The sequence below is a fragment of the Saccopteryx leptura genome, chromosome 6 (genome assembly GCF_036850995.1).
Source record: "Saccopteryx leptura isolate mSacLep1 chromosome 6, mSacLep1_pri_phased_curated, whole genome shotgun sequence".
Lineage (NCBI taxonomy): Eukaryota > Metazoa > Chordata > Mammalia > Chiroptera > Emballonuridae > Saccopteryx > Saccopteryx leptura.
This window is the reverse complement of record NC_089508.1, coordinates 11,587,873-11,610,080: the sequence shown is the minus strand read 5'-3', so window position 1 is coordinate 11,610,080 and position 22,208 is coordinate 11,587,873. Positions and strand designations below refer to the sequence as shown.

The 22,208-nt window shown below is 43.4% G+C and overlaps 1 protein-coding gene across 1 annotated transcript in view; it reads left to right on the top strand.

Annotated features, from left to right (window-relative positions):
* The window catches only part of GOLGA5 (golgin A5), a 35,020-nt gene extending 14,409 nt beyond the window's left edge, over positions 1-20,611 (top strand). The window contains exons 7-13 of the mRNA XM_066342258.1: positions 404-574; positions 3,756-3,884; positions 5,729-5,827; positions 12,413-12,632; positions 15,071-15,176; positions 17,879-17,942; positions 20,182-20,611. Coding sequence (XP_066198355.1) covers positions 404-574; positions 3,756-3,884; positions 5,729-5,827; positions 12,413-12,632; positions 15,071-15,176; positions 17,879-17,942; positions 20,182-20,262 — 870 coding nt within the window. The 3' untranslated portion in view covers positions 20,263-20,611. The remainder of the gene's footprint in view (positions 1-403; positions 575-3,755; positions 3,885-5,728; positions 5,828-12,412; positions 12,633-15,070; positions 15,177-17,878; positions 17,943-20,181) is intronic.
* Positions 20,612-22,208: the final 1,597 nt, after the last annotated feature.

Below are 22,208 nucleotides of genomic sequence, written 5' to 3'. Positions count from 1 at the left end.
TAGTTTATAAGGCAGAGGGTTCTGTCCCGAGTGAGAGACATGATCTTGATTACTTACACGGACCACTTAGCACAGTGCCAAACCCGGCATAGGTGCTCTGTGTTTGTGAAGTGGATTGTGATGGGGAAAATAAACATGAGAAAGAATGAGAACATGAGAAAAATCTTGTTAATAATAAGTTTTCAATAATAACATGGTCCTGGGGACTAAAATCCAAGGATATTGTACAGCAAAACTCTGTTGCATTTTTCTCCAAACGGATTTAACAATATGTGGGCTTTCATTGATGGAAAATATAGTTGGAATATTTCCACAGTGGTTCAGTTGGTGTATGGTAGGTGATATTCAGTATACAAGCTAATTTCTGCTTTGTTTAAAGTTCTTTCTTTCTTTTAAATAATAGTCTAAAGAAAAATTGATTAACACCTTAAAAGAAGGATCTGGTTTTGAAGGCCTAGACAGCAACATGGCTAATAGCGTGGAGCTAGAAGAACTTCGACATGAAAAGGAGATGCAAAGGGAAGAAATACAGAAGTTGATGGGTCAGATACATCAGCTGAGGTCTGAATTACAGGTAAGATTCAGTACAGCTCATGTCAGAGACAACCGTTTACCACCAACTGTTTACAGTTTAAGAGCTGCTGGATTCTGTAATTTGGGGAAAGGGTATTAGTGAAATAACATGTAGAACTTCTGGAATAATAGTCACCATATAGAAGAGAATCTATAGTGGTAGGTTTCTTTTTTCTTTTTTTTTTTTTACAGAGACAGAGAGTCAGAGGGATAGACAGGGACAGACAGACTGGAATGGAGACAGATGAGAAGCATCAATCATTAGTTTTTCGTTGCGCGTTGTGACTTCTTAGTTGTTCATTGATTGCTTTATCATATGTGCCTTGACCGTGGGCCTTCAGCAGACTGAGTAACCCCTTGCTGGAGCCAACGACCCTGGGTCCAAGCTGGTGAGCTTTTTGCTCAAGCCAGATGAGCCCGCGCTCAAGCTGGCGACCTTGGGGTCTCGAATCTGGGTCCTCGGCATCCCAGTCCAACGCTCTATCCACTGCACCACTGCCTGGTCAGGCTATAGTGGTAGGTTTCTTGTCCATTGACTGTCAACCTATGGGAGTGATAAACATGGGTAACCAGGTTCATTTTTTCAGCAGATGCTTACCATGTGCCTGCCATGTGCCGGCATCTTCTAGGCTTAGATTTAAAACTGGGAACCAGACTGAATCTTCCTACTCCTGGGTCTTATGTCCAACTGGTTAAATACAAATTAGATTTATAGATAACTGGGATGTTTTCTGATATTAGAAGGGGCTCAGGGATGGTCTTTTAATTATAGTTTCATGCATAATTTATAGTTTATTTGTAATTACTACATTTAATCTAAGAGTGAATTGAGCCATTAATTTAGATTAAACATAGGGTCTTTGATATAAATACAGAGGAGTCTGAGGTGAGAAACAATGAAGTGTGGGTTAACAGGCGTTCTGTAAGAGTTCACAGAGAAAGTCACCGTGCGTTAACTCAGGGTTACTGATTTGTGAGCCATGCATAAGACGCAAAGGAAAGTGTGGGAGTTGTGAGAAGAGGCTCGCTCGTGGAGAGCATAGTCTTGAATGTCAGATCTGGATACTTGGGCACTTCATTGCTGTGTTACCTTGCACGAGGCAGTTTATCTCACTGAGCCTTAGCTTTCTCATTTGTAAAATGCAGATACACAAAGGTTCTTTTGAGGATAGGATCTGTGTAAATAGGCCCTCAGTAAATAGTAGCTGCTGTTATTTCTGGATTTTTTCTTATCAGCTAAATAGAAGAGCCAGTGAATGCTGCTATTTTAGCCTGTAAAGTGGGATTTTTTCCCTCTAAATAATTTTGAATTTCAAAGAATTTAGTCTCATGAACTTAGAAATTGAGTAGATGCTAATCTTATTCATTCATGTTTTTTGGGTGAAATTATGAAAAATTAGATTTGTTTATTTGATATCTCATCCTTACTGGCCTCATTGATGAATTGACCAATTTTTCTACTCTTTGTCAAGAAGTTTGTGAAATCTATAATAAAGATTATAGTATTAGATCTAGAAATGGGAGGATTGTTAATAATTTTAACAGCTGTCATTTACGGAGCAGTTAGTTATGTGCCAGGCACTGCATGAAGCTGTCAATCTGTATCCTTTCGTTTATTCCTTACCTAACTCTGTAAAGGAGACGATAGAGTCTCACTTCACAGCTGTAAGAAGTGTAGGTGTGGAGAAGGGAAGGACCTCCCGTGACTACTGAAGTGCAGAGCCAGGAAGCCGGCCCTCGTCTGTCTGATTCTGGAACACGCGCTCTCAACCACTGCGCATACTTCCTGCCTTTCAGGAATCTGTCTTAGTCAAATTGATGGCAAAGATTAATCTGCCTCCTACTAATCCTGAAAACTCAGTGGTAAGGGAAAATAATCATACTTATTGCTACTTTCTTCTAAATACCCAGCATTGTATGAATATAGAGTACTACACTGACTATCTGAGAATATTGTTAATCTGTCAGTTCTTTCAAACATCAGGTGAATGGAGATGAGTATAAAACAGAATGTGTCAAAAGATAAAAAGCAAAATAAGACACTGACTTTCATCTCATGCAGTACTGTATGAATGGATGAAGCTTAACTTGAACCTAGAAAATATAGAAACCTAGAGCTGTGTTCTTTACCACCAGAAGGTTTCACAGAAAATCCAGAGGGTGGTTTTTTGAGTTTGAAGAACTAAGTGACATCAAGTGAAGAAGTATGAATAAGAAATAGGGGAAGATATAAAAATATAATAGTCATAAAGCTTAAAAAGGGTAAAATAATATGCTAATCTCAGGTGATAAGAGAGAAAAGTTATATTTCTACTGTATATTGGTATATTGGTTACTTATACTCACAAACACAAAAGCTAATTCTAACCTACAATTGCAGAGGACTAATGCAATACAGTTCTTTTTGATGTTATGTTTCAGCTCCTTTCAAACTGTTAGCTTTTGAATATAAATAAAATTCTCCCAGTGGGCCACTGTCTACTCGTACTTATTAAACCAAATGGCTTATGTGCTTGGGAGCCAGTTCATTGCTCTCAACATTTGTCATGTTATATAATTAAAGATTTTATTGCCTGACCAGGCGGCGGCAGTGGATCGAGTGTCAAACTGGGATGCAGAGGACCCAGGTTTGAAACCCCGAGGTAGCTGGTTTGAGCAAGGGGTCACTCGCTCTGCTGTAGCCCCCCAGTCAAGGTGCATATGAGAAAGCGATCAATGAACAAGCCATCAACGAACAACTAAGATGCCTCAATGAAGAATTGATGCTTCTCATCTCTCTCCCTTTCTGTCTGTCCCTATCTGTCCCTCTCTGACTCTGTCTCTGTCAAAAAAAAAAAAAAAAGATTTTATTGATTTTTAGAGGGAAAGAGAGAGTATGGGAGAAAGCATCAATTTGTAGTTGCTGCATTTTACCTGTTCATTGATTGCTTTTCATACATGCCTTGACTGGGGAAGCCAGGGTTTCGAACTGGCGACTTCAGCAGTCTGGGTCGATGCTCCATCCACTGTGCACCACAGACCAGGCATGAAGTGTCGGTGTATGTGCTAGGCTGAGGCTGTGTCTCCTTCATCTTGGTCCCTCCAGTGCCTTCTGACCCCCGTTCATGGCACACAGTGAGGGCTCAGTACATGTTGAACTGAGTGCTAGTGATTGCTTTCACATGTAGAATTCCTTTTTTTAGGATATGGAGACTCAGCAGGTTAGTGAAGCAGAATCAGCAAGAGAACAGTTACAAGACCTGCAAGACCAGATAGCTGGTCATAAAGCATCCAAACAAGAACTCGAGGCAGAGTTGGACCGGCAGAAGCAGGTGAGGCTGTTAGAGATGATGACGGGAGAAGACTGTCTCCTCACTGTCACATGAGGAGTCTTCCCAGCAAAACAGCTTCCTGACATTCTTACTGGGGGGGGGGGGGGGGGGGGCGCTCGGGGAATTGGTAGTTGGCGGGCGCAGGTCCCTCCTGCCTTGTTACTGACCCACACTGCTCGTTTGTTTGTTTGCTTAACAGCTGAAAAAGGGAGGCACACAATTAATTACAGAATAGAATAGAATCCATGGACTCTTGTTGCGAGTCCTTTCTGCTATTCTGTATTTTATTATATCTCTCGTCAGAGTATAATATGTGTAGAAAACTTAAAACATCAGTTGATTTTCAACTTTATTACATTTGTACTTTCTGGGAACAACAGTAAATACTAGTTATTAGAAATAGACACACAAGTGCTTTTTCTGCTTTAGAAAAAGTGCATGTACGGATTGTGTTCATAAGTCATGTTTTCAGATTGGATTTCATTGTTCAGTTGGCAGTCGTCAGCTCCCCAAGCTGAATTATTGTGCTTTAATATACTTATGTAATAGTTTCAGTATTAACACAGCTAAACATGGTTACAGCCGCATTTGCAGAATAAGGTTCTATATCTAATATTAATGACATCTCTAATTTTACTGAGTAACAACATAGTGGTATCACTTCATTTACATTATTTCATTCTCACAATAAAAACTACTATTCTGTTTAATGGAAGAGAAAACTATTCTAGCTTTGCATATTTATGTCCTTTAAGGATTTTTTTTTTCATTAGGATTTATTATTTTTGAAACTGGTTCAGTTCTCAGAGAAATACTTGTTTTTATTGTGAAAGTAGCACTTAAATTCGTTTCCTGCATATCAAGAGAAAAGCTCCCTGAGTAGGAACCTGCAGGGTACATCAGAGACTCTTAATTTCATTATAAGATTAGCTGTCCTTTCAGAAATTGCATTTTAATTTATTTAAGGAGCTATTAACATATCAAAAAACAAATATTTGACGTTCTTGATGGTTAGTGAGATAGTTTCCATTTTATTATGGCTTTAACCATGTTCACTTCCAGTGCCCTTTTTTAAAAATGAGGGAGTTAAGTAGAGGAAAGTGGAGCTGAATGTAGCTACAGGCTATTTACTTAGTAATCAGATGTTTTAGAAGTAAACCACTTAATCCTAGGATTAAATGTCCTGTAGTGCTCTTTATTGGTTCAGGTAATTTCCATCCTAAATTTTGTGCTAGCCTAGAGCTTCATAAATTAGGCAAGCCTTCTGTAAATTGTAACTCTCTTACCCTAATTATCTTTCTCGTTTTCTCTTTTTTCACTTTCCTCAATTTTTACAGTCTGTGACAGTGCAAAAGAGATATAAGATATTACCTGATTCAAATAAGCACATGAAAAACTGCTCAACATTACTGATCATTAGGGAAGTGCAGATTGAAACCTCAATGAGATAGCATGACATACCCAACTAGATTAGCTCCACTTAGACTGACCATACCAGCTGTTGGGAAGGATGTGGAAGCACTGGAACGCTCTCGTAGGGCTGTGGAATGCACAGTGGTACAGGCTTTCTTTATTTAAGTTAGGTATATACTTATATAATCCAGCAGCAGCTCTAGAAAAGTGAAAACATATGATCACATAAAGACTGGTGCTGAGACATCCATATGCAAAGTGATACATCATGGTGAAGTATTAATTTTTCACAGACCCACCCAAATCTGTTCATTTATTCATTCAGGGTATACTCAGCAGTAGATATATACTATGTGTCAGGCACTGTTTTAGGCACTGGGGATGGAATAGGGAGTGCTGTTTTAACTTTTGCTTTGTGCTTTACTTTGTAGGAATTCCATTACATAGAAGAAGATCTGTACCGAACAAAGAACACATTGCAAAGCAGAATTACAGATCGAGAAGAAGAAATTCAGAAACTGAGGAATCAGGTATGCATCCGCATCACAACTTGGGCAGAGCTACCATTGCAAAGTCACATTTTTCATAAAGAATACAGTAAGATCTTCTTTGTTTTTATCTTCACCTGTGTTCTCCTATTGTGGTAATAAGATGTTATTTTCAACCGATACAGAATTTCCATCCAGTGCCATTTGAGTTTCATTTGCTGTTTTCTGTGGCTTGCTTCTTATAGAAGAATCTTGTAGCCAGAGTCACTGAGGAGATGTGAATCGTTTCAGCACATTGTGCCTTCTGCTTCAGTGGTGGTTGTGCCGACTGCCAGTTTCATAAATGTGGTTTCTCTTTCCTAAGAAAAACCCAAGGATAAATCTTCCTATTAACAACTGATAGGTTCTTCAAAAAGTCAGCCAGACCTCTTTTTAACTCTGAAAATGTAAACCATACAGAAATCAACATGCGCCACCGCCCAAATTTCCGTCTTGCTTGTTGACTGATGGGGTCATGCATTCACTTACCCTGTAGCTGTAGCGTGTCTGTTCCTCGCTGAGCTGCAGATGAGTGATGTATAAATAACAGACTCATTGATCATGTAAATAATTTACCCAAAGCTTAATTCTTTAGTTTGTTTGTTTGTTTTTTTTGTATTTTTCTGAAGCTAGAAACAGGGAGAGACAGTCAGACAGACTCCCGCATGCGCCCGACTGGGATCCACTTGGCACGCCCACCAGGGGAGAAGCTCTGCCCACCAGGGGGCAATGCTCTGCCCCTCCGGGGCGTCGCTCTGTTGCGACCAGAGCCACTCTAGTGCCTGGGGCAGAGGCCAAGGAGCCATCCCCAGTGCCCGGGCCATCTTTGGTCCAATGGAGCCTCGGCTGCGGGAGGAGAAGAGAGAGACAGAGAGGAAGGAGAGGGGGAGGGGTGGAGAAGCAGATGGGCGCTTCTCCTGTGTGCCCTGGCCGGGAATCTAACCCGGGACTTCTGCACACCAGGCCGACGCTCCACCACTGAACCAACTGGCCAGGGAATTCTTTAGTTTTTTTAGTTAGTTAATGACTTAGTTTGATCATGAAACTCCAATAATTTTTGTTTTTTAAAGTTCTCAGACTTTATAATAGTCCATTTAAAATGTTTTTAATATATATATTTTAATTTTTAGAGTGAGGAACTGACTTGAGCATTCCCTTCTCTTTCCTTGCCCGTATCTGTGAAATACTTACAAATGGTTTTATGACTTGCTAGCAGAAAGTCAGAGAACAGAAAGGAGCATAAACCACCATCTGGTTTAATCCTTAGATAAACATCCTAATATTTGTAAATATTTATGGGGTACCTAATCTGTGTAAGAAATTGTGCTATTTTTGTGTATGTGTGTGACAGAGACAGAGAGAGAGAAAGGGAGTCAGCGAGAAGGACAGATAGATAGGGACAGACAGGAAGGGAAAGAGACGAGAAGCATCAATTCCTCGCGCTATCCTAGTTGTTCATTGATTGCTTTCTCATATGTGCCCCAAAGGGAGGCTACAGCAGACCGAGTGACCCCTTGCTCGAGCCAGCAACCTTGAGTCCATGCTGGTGAGCTGTGCTCAGACCAGATGAGCCTGTGCTCAAGCTGGCGACCTCAGGGTCTCGAACCTGGGTCCTCGGCATCCCAGGCCAATGCTCTATCCACTGTGCCACGCCTGTTCAGGTAAATTGTGCTATTTTTGTTAATTAAGAATTAACCAGGCCCTGGCTGGTTGGCTCAGCGGTAGAGCATCGGCCTGGCGTGCGGGGGACCCGGGTTCGATTCCCGGCCAGGGCACATAGGAGAAGCGCCCATTTGCTTCTCCAACCCCCCCCCTTCCTCTCTGTCTCTCTCTTCCCCTCCTGCAGCCAAGGCTCCATTGGAGCAAAGATGGCCCGGGCGCTGGGGATGGCTCCTTGGCCTCTGCCCCAGGCGCTAGAGTGGCTCTGGTCATGGCAGAGCGACGCCCCAGAGGGGCAGAGCATCGCCCCCTGGTGGGCAGAGCATCGCCCCTAGTGGGCGTGCCAGGTGGATCCCGGTCGGGCGCATGCGGGAGTCTGTCTGACTGTCTCTCCCTGTTTCCAGCTTCAGAAAAATACAAAAAAAGAAAAAAAGAAAAAAGAATTAACCAGCCCTGGCCGGTTGGCTCAGTGGTAGAGCGTCGGCCTGGCGTGCGGGAGTCCCGGGTTCAATTCCCGGCCAGGGCACACAGGAGAAGCGCCCATCTGCTTCTCCACCCCTCCCCCTCTCCTTCCTCTCTGTCTCTCTCTTCCCCTCCCGCAGCGAGGCTCCATTGGAGCAATGATGACCCGGGCGCTGGGGATGGCTCTGGTCGCAACAGAGCGACGGGGCAGAGCATCGCCCCCTGGTGGGCAGAGCGTCGCCCCCTGGTGGGTGTGCCGGGTGGATCCCAGTCGGGTGCATGCGGGAGTCTGTCTGACTGTCTCTCCCCGTTTCCAGCTTCAGAAAAATACAAAAAGAAAAAAAAAATTAACCAAACAAGGATTTCTCTTAAAAATTTTTCATCTAAGTAGAACAGAGAAAACCTGTCTTACAGAATGAGGTTGACTTAAATAATTTAAAAAGAGATCAGCATTTTAATACATTACAAGAAAAAAATATCCCCAAGTCAGAGTGAGCTGAGATCTATGCTGAGTGAGCAATAAAATATGCTGCTCCTGTTTATCTTAACTGCCTTTGGCCTCTAAGGAGAATATCTTGGTTAAAAATATATATATGTTGCCTGACCTGTGGTGGCGCAGTGGATAAAGCGTCAACCTGGAAACGCTGAGGTTGCCGGTTCGAAACCCTGGGCTTGCCTGGTCAAGGCACATATGGGAGTTGATGCTTCCTGCTCCTCCCCCCCCCCCCCGTCCCCTCTCTATAATGAATAAATAAAATCTTTAAAAATATATATATATATATATGTTGCCAGTCTAACTTTTTGTTTTGCAAGAGAGAGACAGAGGCAGAGAGAGGGACACATAGGGACAGATAGGAAGGGAGAGAGATCAGAAACATCAGCTCTTCATTGCAGTACCCTAGTTGTTCATTGATTGCTTTCTCATATGTGCCTTGACTAGGACGGGGAGCTCCAGTAGAGCCGGTGACTCCTTTCTCAAGCCAGCAACCTTGGACTGAGGCCAGCGATCATGGGGTCATGTTAATGATCCCACATTCAAGCTGGTGAACCCATGCTCAAGCTGGAGACCTTGGGGTTTCGAACCTGGGTCCTCTGAGTCCCAGGCTGACACTCCATTCACTGTGCCACCACCTGGTCAGGCAGTTTAACATTATTCTTCAAAAACTTGTGTGGGACTAGATAAAAACATGGGTGGGGACGACCTATGATCTTTATTCCCTAATTAGACTTGTAAAGTTAACAAAGATTAATTTTGGATGGAGCTAGGCCTAAGCTCTAAAGTTTCTAGAAGAAAATAAAGGGGAATCTTTTGCAGTTTGGGGGAAGACAGATATTTTTAGAGAAGACATAAAAAACAATCATAGAAGAAAAATGATAGAATTTAACTTCATCAAAATTAAAATTTTCTGCTCATCAAAATACTCCATTACAAAAATAAAGAGGTTCACCACAGCCTGGGAGATGGTATTTACAATACAGTGTGTCCGTAAAGTCATGGTACACTTCTGACCGGTCACAGGAAAGCAACAAAAGACGATAGAAATGTGAAATCTGCACCAAATAAAAGGAAAACTCTCCCAGTTTCATACCTATTCAGTGCAGTTCAATGTGGGCTCATGCACAGATTTTTTTAGGGCTCCTTAGGTAGCTATCCCGTATAGCCTCTATAGATTTGTCACTGATGGCCTACCAGAATGGGATTTCTCCACCAAACTGCCGGTTTCCTTCAACTGCTTATCCCACTGAGTAATGTTATTCCTATGTGGTGGCGCTTCGTTATAAACGTGCCGATATTCACATTGCACTTTGGTCACGGATTCAAATTTAGCGAGCCACAGAACACACTGAACTTTCCTCTGTACCGTCCACATCTCGACTGGCATGGCCGTGGGCTGCTCCGCTGTATACACAGTGTTACATCATCATCTGCGCATGCGCACATGCTGCCACATCATCCTACAGAAACTGGGAGGGTTTTCCTTTTACTTTGTGCAGATTTCACATTTCTATCGTCTTTTGTTGCTTTCCTGTGACCCGTCAAAAGTGCACCATGACTTTACGGACACACTGTATTTATATTGAGAAAGCATTTGTAACCAGCATAAGAACTCCTACTACTAATAAGAATATGCACAACTGATCTTTTTTTAATCGTGAAAGACTTGGATAGACAACTCTCAGAAGAAGATACATGAGTGGCCAAGTAAGCACACGAATAGGTGCTTAGAACCATCAGTCTCTGGGAAATGCAATTAGAACGTCAGTGAGATAGGCACGGCACACCCACTAGAGTGGCTGAATTAAAAAGGTTGGCAAGGCAAGTGCTGTGAGGAGATGGTGCACTTGGAATTCCCCTACACAGCAGCACAATCACTCTGAAACTTGTGATAAGGTTAACAGATGTCTGATTTCTAATTCCAGATACTCAGTCAATATAAATGAAGCCATATGTCCACAAAAAATTTGTACAAGAATATTTATAATAAAAACGAGACTAAGAGACATGGACAAGAGTGTGGTGGTTACCAGGGGTGGGGGGAGGGAGGATGCAGGAGGGAGGGAGGGAGAGAGTTAGGGGGAGGGGAGGGGCACAGAGAAAACTAGATAGAGGGTGATGGAGGACAATCTGACTCTGGGCGAGGGGTATGCAACATAATTTAATGACAAGATAACCTAGACATGTTTTCTTTGAATATATGTACCCTGAATTATTAATGTCATCCCATTAACATTAATAAAAATTTATAAAACAAACAAACAAAAAGAATATTTATAATAGCTTTGTTCACAAATAGCCCAACCTGGAGACAGTCGAAATGCCTATCAACAAGTAAATGGGTAGACAAATTGCAAACAACTCAGCAATAAAAAGAAACAAACTCTTGACACAAAAACTTGGAAAAGTCTTTTTAAAAAAAAGCTACACACAACATTGTTCTTACTGTAGGTTTTTATTTATTATAGGAAATTCAAGAAAGAGCAAAACAAAATTCTGGTGATAGAAATGGAACAGTGGTTGTTTGGGTGTTGGTTACACAGTTACACACTTGTCAGAACTCATTATGTGCTTAAGATCTGGGTGTTTCACTTGTATATAAATTTACCTCACTAAAAAATACTGAAGTATGGAATAAGTTGCTTAGTATGGGATCATAGTATAATCTTAAAATTGAGTATTCCTATTTAATAGTAAGTCAGTCTTTGTTTATACTCAGTATAATGCTCTTCAATAGTTACTTGTTGTGGGCCTATCCCTGCACTGACTTTGTGGGCGTGCTATAAGGGATTCAGAAGGAAGAAGGCTAATTTCGCTCCCTGCCTTCTGGCAGATACTGTGTTAGATATTTATATATCCCTTCATTTAGTCACGACACCCTATGCACAGGGAAACAGGCTCCGATTTGTGGTTTGCCCCAGGCTGTAGCTAGGAAATGGCAGAGCTGGGGTTTTAAACATAGATGGACCTAGTAGCCTCTTCTCAGAACTGTGCTGATGCAGAGTGATACTCGCCCTCACGAGCTGACTTACAGTTTCATTGAGGAGGCAAAATTGACTCCTCTAAACAAGGTTACCACAGTGACTGATAAATGCCCAAACAGTCAATAGTCTAAAAGCAGGCTGGGGTCACCCTGGGCCAGAGTAGTTGGAAAGGGCTTCGAGGGAGAGGCTTTCATGGCAGGTAGCGCCTGAATGAGAGAAGGGACTGAATTTCCCATAGGGAAGATGGGACAGCAGGGCGGAGGCTGAATGGGAGGAGGGGAAGTGGGGGCGGAGGAGAACAGAGGAGGTGGAGTGAAGGAAGTTACTAAGAACCAGCCGTCAGCCAGACTACTAGGAAAATTCTTCACTTGATCTTAGCTTAAAGGCCGAGAAGCCATAGGAGGAAAATTCGCACTTAATATGCTAAACACCATGTGCTGCAGGCGCTGTTGTCCTCAGGTAACAAGAGGAAACAGCTTCAGATTGGCTAGCAGCTCCTCCAGTCAGCTAGGAAGTGGCAGAGCAGGGTGAAAACCTCAGGGCGGGAGTGGTCTTGGCACTGGACCACTAGTCTTGAGTTCTCTAGGGCGAAAAGTTTGAACTGTGCCCCATGGATCAGTGCCTTCAGGTATTTTGGACCATGGTGTTTACAGTAAGGAGTAAGGTTTATATCATGTCTCAGTACTCACACACTCTTACAACATACAAAACAAACAAGTTTCACAAAATAATGCTCTCACATGCCACGTGAGGTGTACTCTGATATGGCCGTTCAGTTCTGTGTTTTTTAAAATGCAGATTGTGAATCACCAGATTGATGCTGTGATTCACTAACACAGTTTGACCATTGCTTCTGTAGACAATGACGAATCGTAGAGTGTTGAGAAACCAGTGAATTCTACATGTTACCTACGGGAATGTGTAGTGTGGTTTCTGAGTCGTGTGACTTGACTATTCTGTAATAATTCTATGAACACTGCCTTTCAGCTTACCAATAAAGCGCTCAGCAACAGCAGTCAGTCTGAGTTGGAAAGTCGCCTCCACCAGCTGACAGAGACGCTCATCCAGAAGCAGACCCTGCTGGAGGGTCTCAGCACGGAGAAGAACTCCCTGGTCTTCCAGCTGGAGCGCCTGGAGCAGCAGCTGAAAGCTGCCTCGGGCGGGAACGGCTCTGCCATCAACATGTCTGCCGTTGACAGTGGCGAAGGTAAAAACAGAAGAATCTCAAAAGAACCTTTTGTTTTCCTGTTGTCTTCATTTCAATCTTGCTAATTTAAACATGATTTTGAGAAGTTAAAGAAAGACCGTTTTTATTGGAAAAGAAATTTCATCCAATGAAGCACCCACATTTCTCCTGATGTGAGGTCTGGGCCATGTGCTGTTTGGTGTGATCATTGGTCAGCTAGACTGTGAATGATGGCTGTCCCTCCTAGTGTGGGACTTAGAGAAAAGAGGCCCGTGGACCAGTAATCATGGTGAAGTATGTAGGACGCTGAGGAAGCTGTCACTGACAGGCAGGGGTTCAGTGGAAAGGGACTTTGAGGAATATTAAAGCTAACATGTAGCCATGTAAGTTTATCCATGCTCTATAATGTAATAGAGAAATCTGTTTTTCCACAGTCGGATTCAGAGAGAATGTTAAAGACTTTAGGACAAGCTTCAACACACTTCATCTTAGAAATTCCTTTCATATTTTTTTCCTAAATATGACTATAGTATCTGTTTTACTGATTTCTAACTTTCACATACAAATAAATTTCCATAATTTTTAAAATTTATTTCTTTTTATTTGGTTATTTTTTTACTTTTTTCATAATTATATTATATGATTTATAAATTGTTTCATAGGCATCTATCATGGAAATACCATAATTTCTTTAATCAATTCCTTATGGTTGGAAATTTAGATTTTTGCCAATTTTTTCACTATTACAAGCAGTTCTGAGGAAAGTATTTTCTGTACATGTCTGTTATTAGGATAAATGACTAGAAATGGAATTGCTGGGTCTTCAGGTATACACATTTGTTGCCCAAATCGGCAAATAATAGCACCTAGTTTGTACCAGCTACTCGCCTAGGCAAAAGAGGTCAGCAGAAGAGACCAAAATCTGCCCTGCGGGTCTTACAGCCTGGTACTGGGGGAGAGGGAGATGGGGACAGTGAGGGAATTACGGGAGGTGGTGGTGTGTGCCACGGAGGGGAGCAAGCGGGGAAGGCAGACACATCAGGGCCAAGTGTGGAGATGGGGTTGTGATCTAGTGTGGGCAGGATGACTTCACTGAAAAGGTACCACTTAAGCCCTGTGGGAGGTAAGATAGTAGACCAGGAGGAGAGCTACAGGAAGAGTGATCCAGGCAGAGGGAGCAGGTACAAAGGTCCTGACATTGTTGCAGGAAACAGGAGGGAGGCCAGTGCAGCTGGAGTAGACTGAGTGTGGGAAGAGGAAGAGGACGGTGACTCAGAGAACTTGGAGGAAGCTGTTCAGGCCTGTTTAAGGCCTTTTCCTCTGATTGCAGGGGAAGCCATTGGGAGACCTTATCAGGGGTGGCCGATGTGGTCTGCACTGAAACAAGATAACTCTCTGGCTGCTGCGTGGAGAAGAGACTGCGGAGAGCTAAAGTGGAGGCAGGGGACCCGTGTGAGAGGTGGTGGTGGTTCAGACCAGAGTGTGAGGGGACTGTGAGGCTTTATTTTATTTTATTTTATTTTATTTATTTTTGGTGGCAGAGACAGAGAGATTCAGAGAAAGGAACAGATGGGGACAGACAGGAAGAGAGAGAGATGAGAAGCATCAATTCTTTGTTGAGGCACCTTAGTTTTTCATTGATTGCTTTCTCATTTGTGCCTTGACCGGGGTGCTACAGCAGACTGAGTGGCCCCGTGTTCAAGCCAGCGGCCTTGGGCTCAAGCTGGTGAGCCTTGCTCAAACCAAATGAACCCATGGTCAAGCTGGCAACCTCCGCATCCCAGTCCAATGCTGTACCCACTGCGCCACCGCCTGGTCAGGCTGAGGCTTTATTTTAAAGGTGAGCTGACAGCATTTGCTGGCAGGTTTAGGGGTCTGATAGAAAGGAGTCAAGTTTTTCGGCCTGAGCAGGCGGAAGGATGGAGTTGTCGTGTTCTGAGACGGAAAACTGCAGGGCGAGTAGGCTGGCAGCAGAGGCAGGAAATCAGTCCCATGGCCTTGGGCATACTGAGTTTGCGATGTCTGTTAGGCCTCCATTGGGAGTGGAATAGGCAATGGGGTGAGTCTGGAGTTAGGAGTGGCCTGGGCCTGAGACACAGATGCAGGGGGCCTGGGCTTTGTAGAAAGGGGTCGCCTCACTCTTCCTGGCACAGGACTCAAGTGGCTCTAATGGTGACTACTGGCACCAGTTAGTGTTAGTCTGTAAACTAACTTTTGCTAATTTCAGACAAATTCTTTTCCTAGTTGTTACATTTTGATTATTTGGAGATGGAAGTTTAAACATTTTATATGATCAAATTTATCTGTTATTTTCTTTGTTTTTATCTTCAGATATAATGCTTAGAAAGTTGGCCTTGAGAATTTCTTCCATATGTAATATAATGTATATTCCACTAAAATTTTGTTAGAAAGTTCATTTTGGTGTCTGTACATTAATTTTTATTTTCTTGTTTAAATAGGCACACGTCTGCGAAATGTTCCTGTTCTTTTTAATGACACAGACACTAATCTGGCAGGAATGTATGGAAAAGTTCGCAGAGCTGCTAGTTCAATTGACCAATTTAGGTAAGCCACGCCCGTAATGATGAGTGATGGGCCTTCAACTGTTTTCATAACCTTTTCCAGTTGTTTCAGTCATCATGAGTCCTGTCAGGCAGAGGTGATACTTAAAGTGACATTTACTGTATTCCTTTGGTGATATTTCAGTGACATGAAATTGCTTCAAGAGGTCTGCAGTGCCTGTACTTCACTGAAGATGGTTAACTCTATTTCTTTTCTTTCTATCATAAATGCTATTTAAAAACTTATTAGCCTGACCAGGCAGTGGCGCAGTGGATAGAGCGTTGACCTGGGACACTGAGGACCCAGGTTTGAAACCCCACGGTCGCCAGCATGAGCGCAGGCTCATCTGGCTTGACCGCAGACTCGCTAGCTTGAGTGCGGGCTCATTCGCCTTGATCCCAACCAAGGTCGCTGACTTGAGCAAGGGGTCACTGGCTCAGCCTGATCCTCCCCAATGCCGTTAAGGCACATATGAGAAGTAACCGGTGAACAACTAGCTAAGGTGCCGCAACTATGAGTTGATGCTTCCCATCTCCTGTCTCTTTCTCTCAAAAAAAATTTCATTGAGAAAGTGTCTGTCTCATGTAAATGCACTCATTTGAATGTTTTATCTCATTACTTTGTCATATGATTAGAATAAAAGATGCTATATATGTAACTGAACAGTACTCATTATGTTTTATACATATTACATACATACATAATTTACATATTACAAATACTTAAAATAAACATTTTTATTTTTACTTTTTTATTTTATTTTATTTTATTTGTATTTTTTCTGAAGCTGGAAATGGGGAGGCAGTCAGACAGACTCCCGCATGCACCCGACGGGGATCCACCCGGCACGCCCACCAGGGGGCGATGCTCTGCCCATCCAGGGCATCGCTCTGTCACGACCAGAGCCACTCTAGCGCCTGGGGCAGAGGCCAAGGAGCCATCCCCAGTGCCCGGGCCATCTCTGCTCCAATGGAGCCTTGGCTGCAGGAGGGGAAGAGAGAGACAGAGAGGAAGGAGAGAGGGAGGGGTGGAGAAGCAGATGGGCGCCTCTCCTGTGTGCCCTGGCCAGGAATCGAACCCGGGACTTCCGCACGCCAGGCCGACACTCTACCACTGAGGCAACTGGCCAGGGCTAAAATAAACATTTTTAGGTTAGCAGACATCCATCTTCTATAATAGAAAGTGATTTCAGTGTCCTTCGGCTGCATTGCCATGGCTGCCCTTAGCAGTGTGGCCCCGCTGGCGCGGGCTGGCACTATATCCCCTGACTAAATGGCCAGACGTGATCGAGCAGAGACTGGCAAGAAGCCTGACAGCTGTGGGACTGGGTATTACAGCCTTTGCTACATAGGTTGCTATGTAGTTTAGATTTGGAAACTTCTAGAACAAGTAACCACAGAAACTACAAAGATTTCCCTGCCTAACCTTTCGTCCTCCTATAAAGGGGGATTTGAACAGAAAATGAATAGGCAAGAAGCTAGTTTTATTTTGGGTGTAAGCCCATCTGCTGGCAAGGCCGAGATAAGAACAGCTCACCGGAAAGTCAGGATTGTGAATCACCCAGGTAAAAGTGGCTCTCCGGACTCAGCAACCAAAGTGGACAAACAAAAGGCTTGCTAGAGGAAACCCCAAACATTGACTGCTGCTCGGGACTGCTCTGAATGAAGAGGAGGCGGGACTCAAAAAATAAAGTCCTGCAAATTGAACCTAAAGCACCACTGTCGGGGTTTTCATACATGTACTAACCGTCAATAATTTATTCTGCTGTTAAGCAGTATAATAAAAGATTAATGATCTTTTTATTACCTTTTAAAGGAAAAAAATGTTTAACAGTGTATATATAGCCTCGATAAAGTTCATGTCTAAATAATCCTACTAAACTCTTTTGTCTTTTAGTGTTCATAATTAAACACAGTTTCAGTGAATGATTGTATAAAAGAGCAATCTTTCCCTCCCTTTGTGTATCAGAATATAGCTATGGTGTTAAAAATAAGGAGGATGATTTACTAAGATTCCCGAAGCCACAGGCTTAGGATGCCATAGTCATTATCCCCAAATTAATATGCACATCTAGTTCAACTATTCGTTTATTCAATCTATGTAATTTTTAGAGAACTGATGTGCAGAGCATTGTTGCATGGCGGCAGCGGAAGAAGCAGAAAGGGAGGGAAGAAAGGTGTGTTGGGGTGTTGGCTTGTACCCGTATCCATCTTGATGGGCGAATGTTGTGAAGGGGCGTGAGGAATAAGGTCTGCACGTCATATTGCTCCCCACACTTCACTTGTTCAAGTGTTTACTTGACCTGTTTTCTGCCTTTTAGAAGCTTGTGTCCATGTGAAAACCTTCCAATGAGCAATCTTCAGACTAATTCCAGCCAGAGCTTTTCCTTTTCGTGTGATCACATTTGCCTTGTGTTTGATAACTTTAGTTCCTAAAGGAAAAGTGACTTAGAGAGGGACCAAGCTGTGTAATAGCCACACCCCAAATAATGGTTAAAGTATGTTTGTACTATGACATTTCTGTGTGATTATTTTAAGTAATTATGGTATTCAACAATCTACTATAAATAGATTTTTTCAAAGGTGGCCACAGAACTAGTTTAAATGAATGTTAAAAGGCATTATTAAATATTACCAGCAGATAGATCTGTTGTCAGTCTAACTCTCTTCTCTCCTCTCCTCTCCACCCCACCACCATTTGCACAGTATTCGTCTGGGAATTTTTCTCCGAAGATACCCCATAGCACGAGTTTTTGTAATTATATATATGGTAAGTGAATTTGTGTTTTAAAAAAACAATGCTGCACTTGATTTATAACTAGTTTGCTTCAGCTGCTGGTATTTTTTTTACTAAAAGTCTAGTAAATCAATAAACCTCATTTTTGGTAATTAAAATGTTTTTTCCGCCTGACTAGGCGGTGGCGCAGTGAATAAAGCGTCGGACTAGGATGCAGAGGACCCAGGTTTGAGACCCCGAGGTCACCAGCTTGAGCGCAGGCTTATCTGGTTTGAGCACGGCTCACCGGCTTGAACCCAGGGTCGCTGGCTTGAGCAAGGGGTTACTCGGTCTGCTGTAGCCCACGGTCAAGGCACATATGAGAAAGCAATCAATGAACAACTAAGGTGTCGCAACAAAAAACTGATGATTGATGCTTCTCATCTCTCTCCGTTCCTGTCTGTCCCTACCTATCCCTCACTCTGACTCTCTCTCTGTCTCTGTAAAAAAAATATTTTTTTTCCTTAAAATATGCAAGTGGAGTTGACAATTTATTATGTCTAAAAGATAAATTGTTCAAAACTTTTCTCACAGTGAAATCAGCGGTAGTGCAGTGTGACATCACCTCCATTTGTAAGCCCCTCTTATGATAAAAATACAATACAAAACAATTGATTTCATTTTTATCTTGATGTAAAGTTGCTTTCATGTGTTTGCTTTATTTTCTAAAAAGGTCTCAAGGTTGATTTATTTTCTTTTTTTTTTACAGGGACAGAGAGTCAGAGAGAGGGATAGACAGGGACAGACAGACAGGAATGGAGAGAGATGAGAAGCATCAATCATCAGTTTTTTGTTGCGACACCTTAGTTGTTCATTGATTGCTTTCTCATATGTGCCTTGACCACGGGCCTTCAGGAGACCGAGTGACCCCTTGCTTGAGCCAGCGACCTTGGATCCAAGCTGGTGAGCTGTTTTTGCTCAAGCCAGATGAGCCCATGCTCAAGCTGACGACCTGGGGTTCTCAAACCTGGGTCCTCCACATCCCAGTCCGACGCTCTATCCACTGCGCCACCGCCTGGTCAGGCTCTTTCATATTTCTTATCTCTAATAAAATGGTTACCGTAGTTAGTCATGCTGTTTCATGTGTCCTGTGAGCCTAAAAAACTATTCTGAATGAGGATGCTTAAAAGTAGTTGACTTGAATTAAGGCAGGCATTATTTTCTTCAAAAGAAATGAAAGCACCCAGCCTGAGCAGGCGGTGGTGCAGTGGATAGAGTGTCGGACTGGGATGCAGAGGACCCAGGTTCGAGACCCCGAGATCGCTGGCTTGACTGCAGGCTCATGTGGTTTGAGCAAGGGGTCACTCGGTCTGCTGTAGCCCCCCGATCAAGGCACATATGAGAAAGCAATCAATGAACAACTAAGGTGCCGTAATGAAGAATTGATGCTCCTCATCTCTCTCCCTTCCTGTCTGTCCCTCACTCTCTATCTCTGTCACACACATACACACACAAAAGAAAAGTGTCCTTAGAAAGAAATTTCTCTGTTATCCACTAGAGGGAAGAGTTAGCTCTTTAAATAAAAAGTTTTTAAGAAGAGGATGATGGAGAGAATGAAAGAACCAAGATTGAATGGCTTCAGAAGGGATTCAAAATGTGCCCACATCTGGGTTGATTTCCAGGTGGAGAGTTTGAGAACACATGCACTGTGTCAGCATGACATGTGATGTTGCACACTACAGAAGGCCAGGCGCTGAGGGAGAGAACCTATGTCATTGCCACACTGCCACAAGGGAGTTAGTGGAACTGTCAACTGGAGGTCCTGTGCTGGCCCCAAGTCACCTCTGAAACCGGACACATTATTCCTGTCGAGCATGTCTTCCCATGCCCCCTCACCAACCATGGCCAAACCCTCTTTCAGAACACCAGCCAGAACTGGGCTTCACAGCCTTTCCAGCCACTTCATGCATACCCAGCAGTTTTCATCATGCCGCCTACTCTGCTTTACAGTCACCTGAGTGGCTGTGGGTCCATGAGCTTATGATGCATGATTGGAGGACTCTTCTCCTCTTGACTGAGACATTTGTAGGTATTATCACTCTGTTACCCTCCACCGACTGGACAGGTTTCTTCACGATTACCCACCAGGAAGCATGTGTGGAGCCCTAGAATGGTGCAGCCACAGTGCTAGCACAGGGTCCAGAGGCAAGGAAGAGTCCTGCCTGCTGCACCGCAGCGGGCCTGTGCTGAGGTGGTTGTTGACTGACCCACGAATTGTTTTCTCTTTCTGCAGGCTTTGCTCCACCTCTGGGTCATGATTGTGTTGTTGACTTACACACCGGAGATGCACCATGACCAGCCACACGGCAAGTGAGCGGGACCCCGGGCTTCCATCACGCCGTCTTTCCAGACTTGGGGTCTGCAGGTCAATGCCTGAAATTCCGGAGGAGGGTGCACAAATTAATTTCTCACTACAAGCTTTTAAGTTATTGTACAAGTACTCTGCTACCTAAATCGCCCTCTAATTTCCTTCAGATGGTAAGAGTTCCTAAAACTGACAGTAACTTAGCAAGCTGGGCGGCTCCGTGTGTACATGTGCACACGTGCTGGGCGCTTCACCTCTGCACAGGCCAGCCTGTATTGTAGGTGACACTGATTATGGGTTATAATCAGGGAGACTAATTGTATTTAGTGATATAAATAAAATGTTTTCTTTTTGATAATTCAGTCTGCTTTTGTATTTTCCTATATTTAATTTTGAAAATACAGATTTACTTTTTTTACATGTTAAAGGCCTGCTTGGTATAAATCTTTTTACAAACAAATAAAATTTACTGTGCATTTTTATTTTTTAAAATAGTAATTTTTCATCCTCTTTAAACAGACCCTTCCAGGTGGCCAGATGACGGAGCCAGACAGCAGCCACTGACGTCAGTGGCTGGTTCTCGGGGCTGCCTGCCCCAGCATGCACTGCTCCGCCCCCGCCCCCACCGCGGCGCCGGCCTCCTTCCAGCCTCACTCCCGCGGTCTCTGTCCCTGTCTGCCTCCGCCTTGTTCCTTCCCTTCAGCCTGTACCTCCAGCCTGTAGGTCAGGACAGCCATAGCCCCTGCCTGCAGCATTTAGGAGTCAGATGTGTTTTAGCTTTTGTAAAACAACCAGTGCAGAAATGTTATACTTTGAAGAAAGACATTATTTGCTTTAAGGCCAATATAATATCTGTTTGGGCTTTCCTTTTTATCTACATGTCTGCATTGTCCTGTCCCTTGGTCTGGTGGTCTGTCTTCATACGTAGTTAATACACTGTGTAGATCCGGGGCTGGGGGCTGTGCGAGGGGGGTCTTCCTGTCCCGTCAGGAGTGTCTTTGGAGCGCGGCTGGTGCTTACCGGGAAACCCGACCACAGTTTCTGTGGAGATGTCTGCTGTGATGTCAGTTGACCTGTGACTTTCATTATATATTGCTCAAAAGCTTTGGTACACTGGTAGATGAACATGTTTCTCACTTTCATCAGAAAATTAAGTTTTAAAGGTCATCCGGGTGTGTTTGGGCTTTTTTTCAACTTAGCATGACTGGAAAAGGCAGAGAGAACCTCATGGTCTGAAAGCGGATGTGAGGCTCTGCGGGCGGGCGCGGTGTAGACCCGTCACGGTCTACAGGGTCCCTCAGGTATGCCAGCCTGTCAGTCTGGGCCGCGCATCAGATCTCATCCAACAGGGTAAAGAGTTTAGTCTCCTTAATATCTTTTAAAGGTTTTTCCCCCTCCTCTTCTCATTTGGAAACATTTCTGGAGAATGATTAAAACCAGGTTACACACTTAAAATGGAAACAGCACGCGCTTCATCATCGTGTGTTCCAGACTTCCCGTCTCTGCGCGTCCTGGCTTTGGTGGGATGGCTCTAAATCTTCTGTGCGGTTTTTACACGTTCTTGGCTTTGGAAATAGTTTGACAAAGTGTTTCCGAGCCTATTTTTCAACGGTTACTTAAATCTTTGAGTTTCAGTTTCAATATTCTTGACCCCTGACAGACTCTTGGGGGATGTTTAAGGTTGCTGCATTCACTTATCCTCAGATAACATGTTAAAAGGATTGTGTGAGTGCCAGATTTTTTCTTTCAACCCCTGTATTCATCTGAAGACATTTTATATATGTGCCCGTCCACGTGCATGTATTATCGGAGCTTTCGTACTGCTCTGTGTGTCAGTTTAAAAAGAAGGTTATGATAAACAATTTCCCTTTCTTGAGACTGCGCTTACCAGACACGGCCATTTCTGTTGCTACAGAACAAAAACCAGAGGAAGAGCAGGGCCTTTGTACATACAT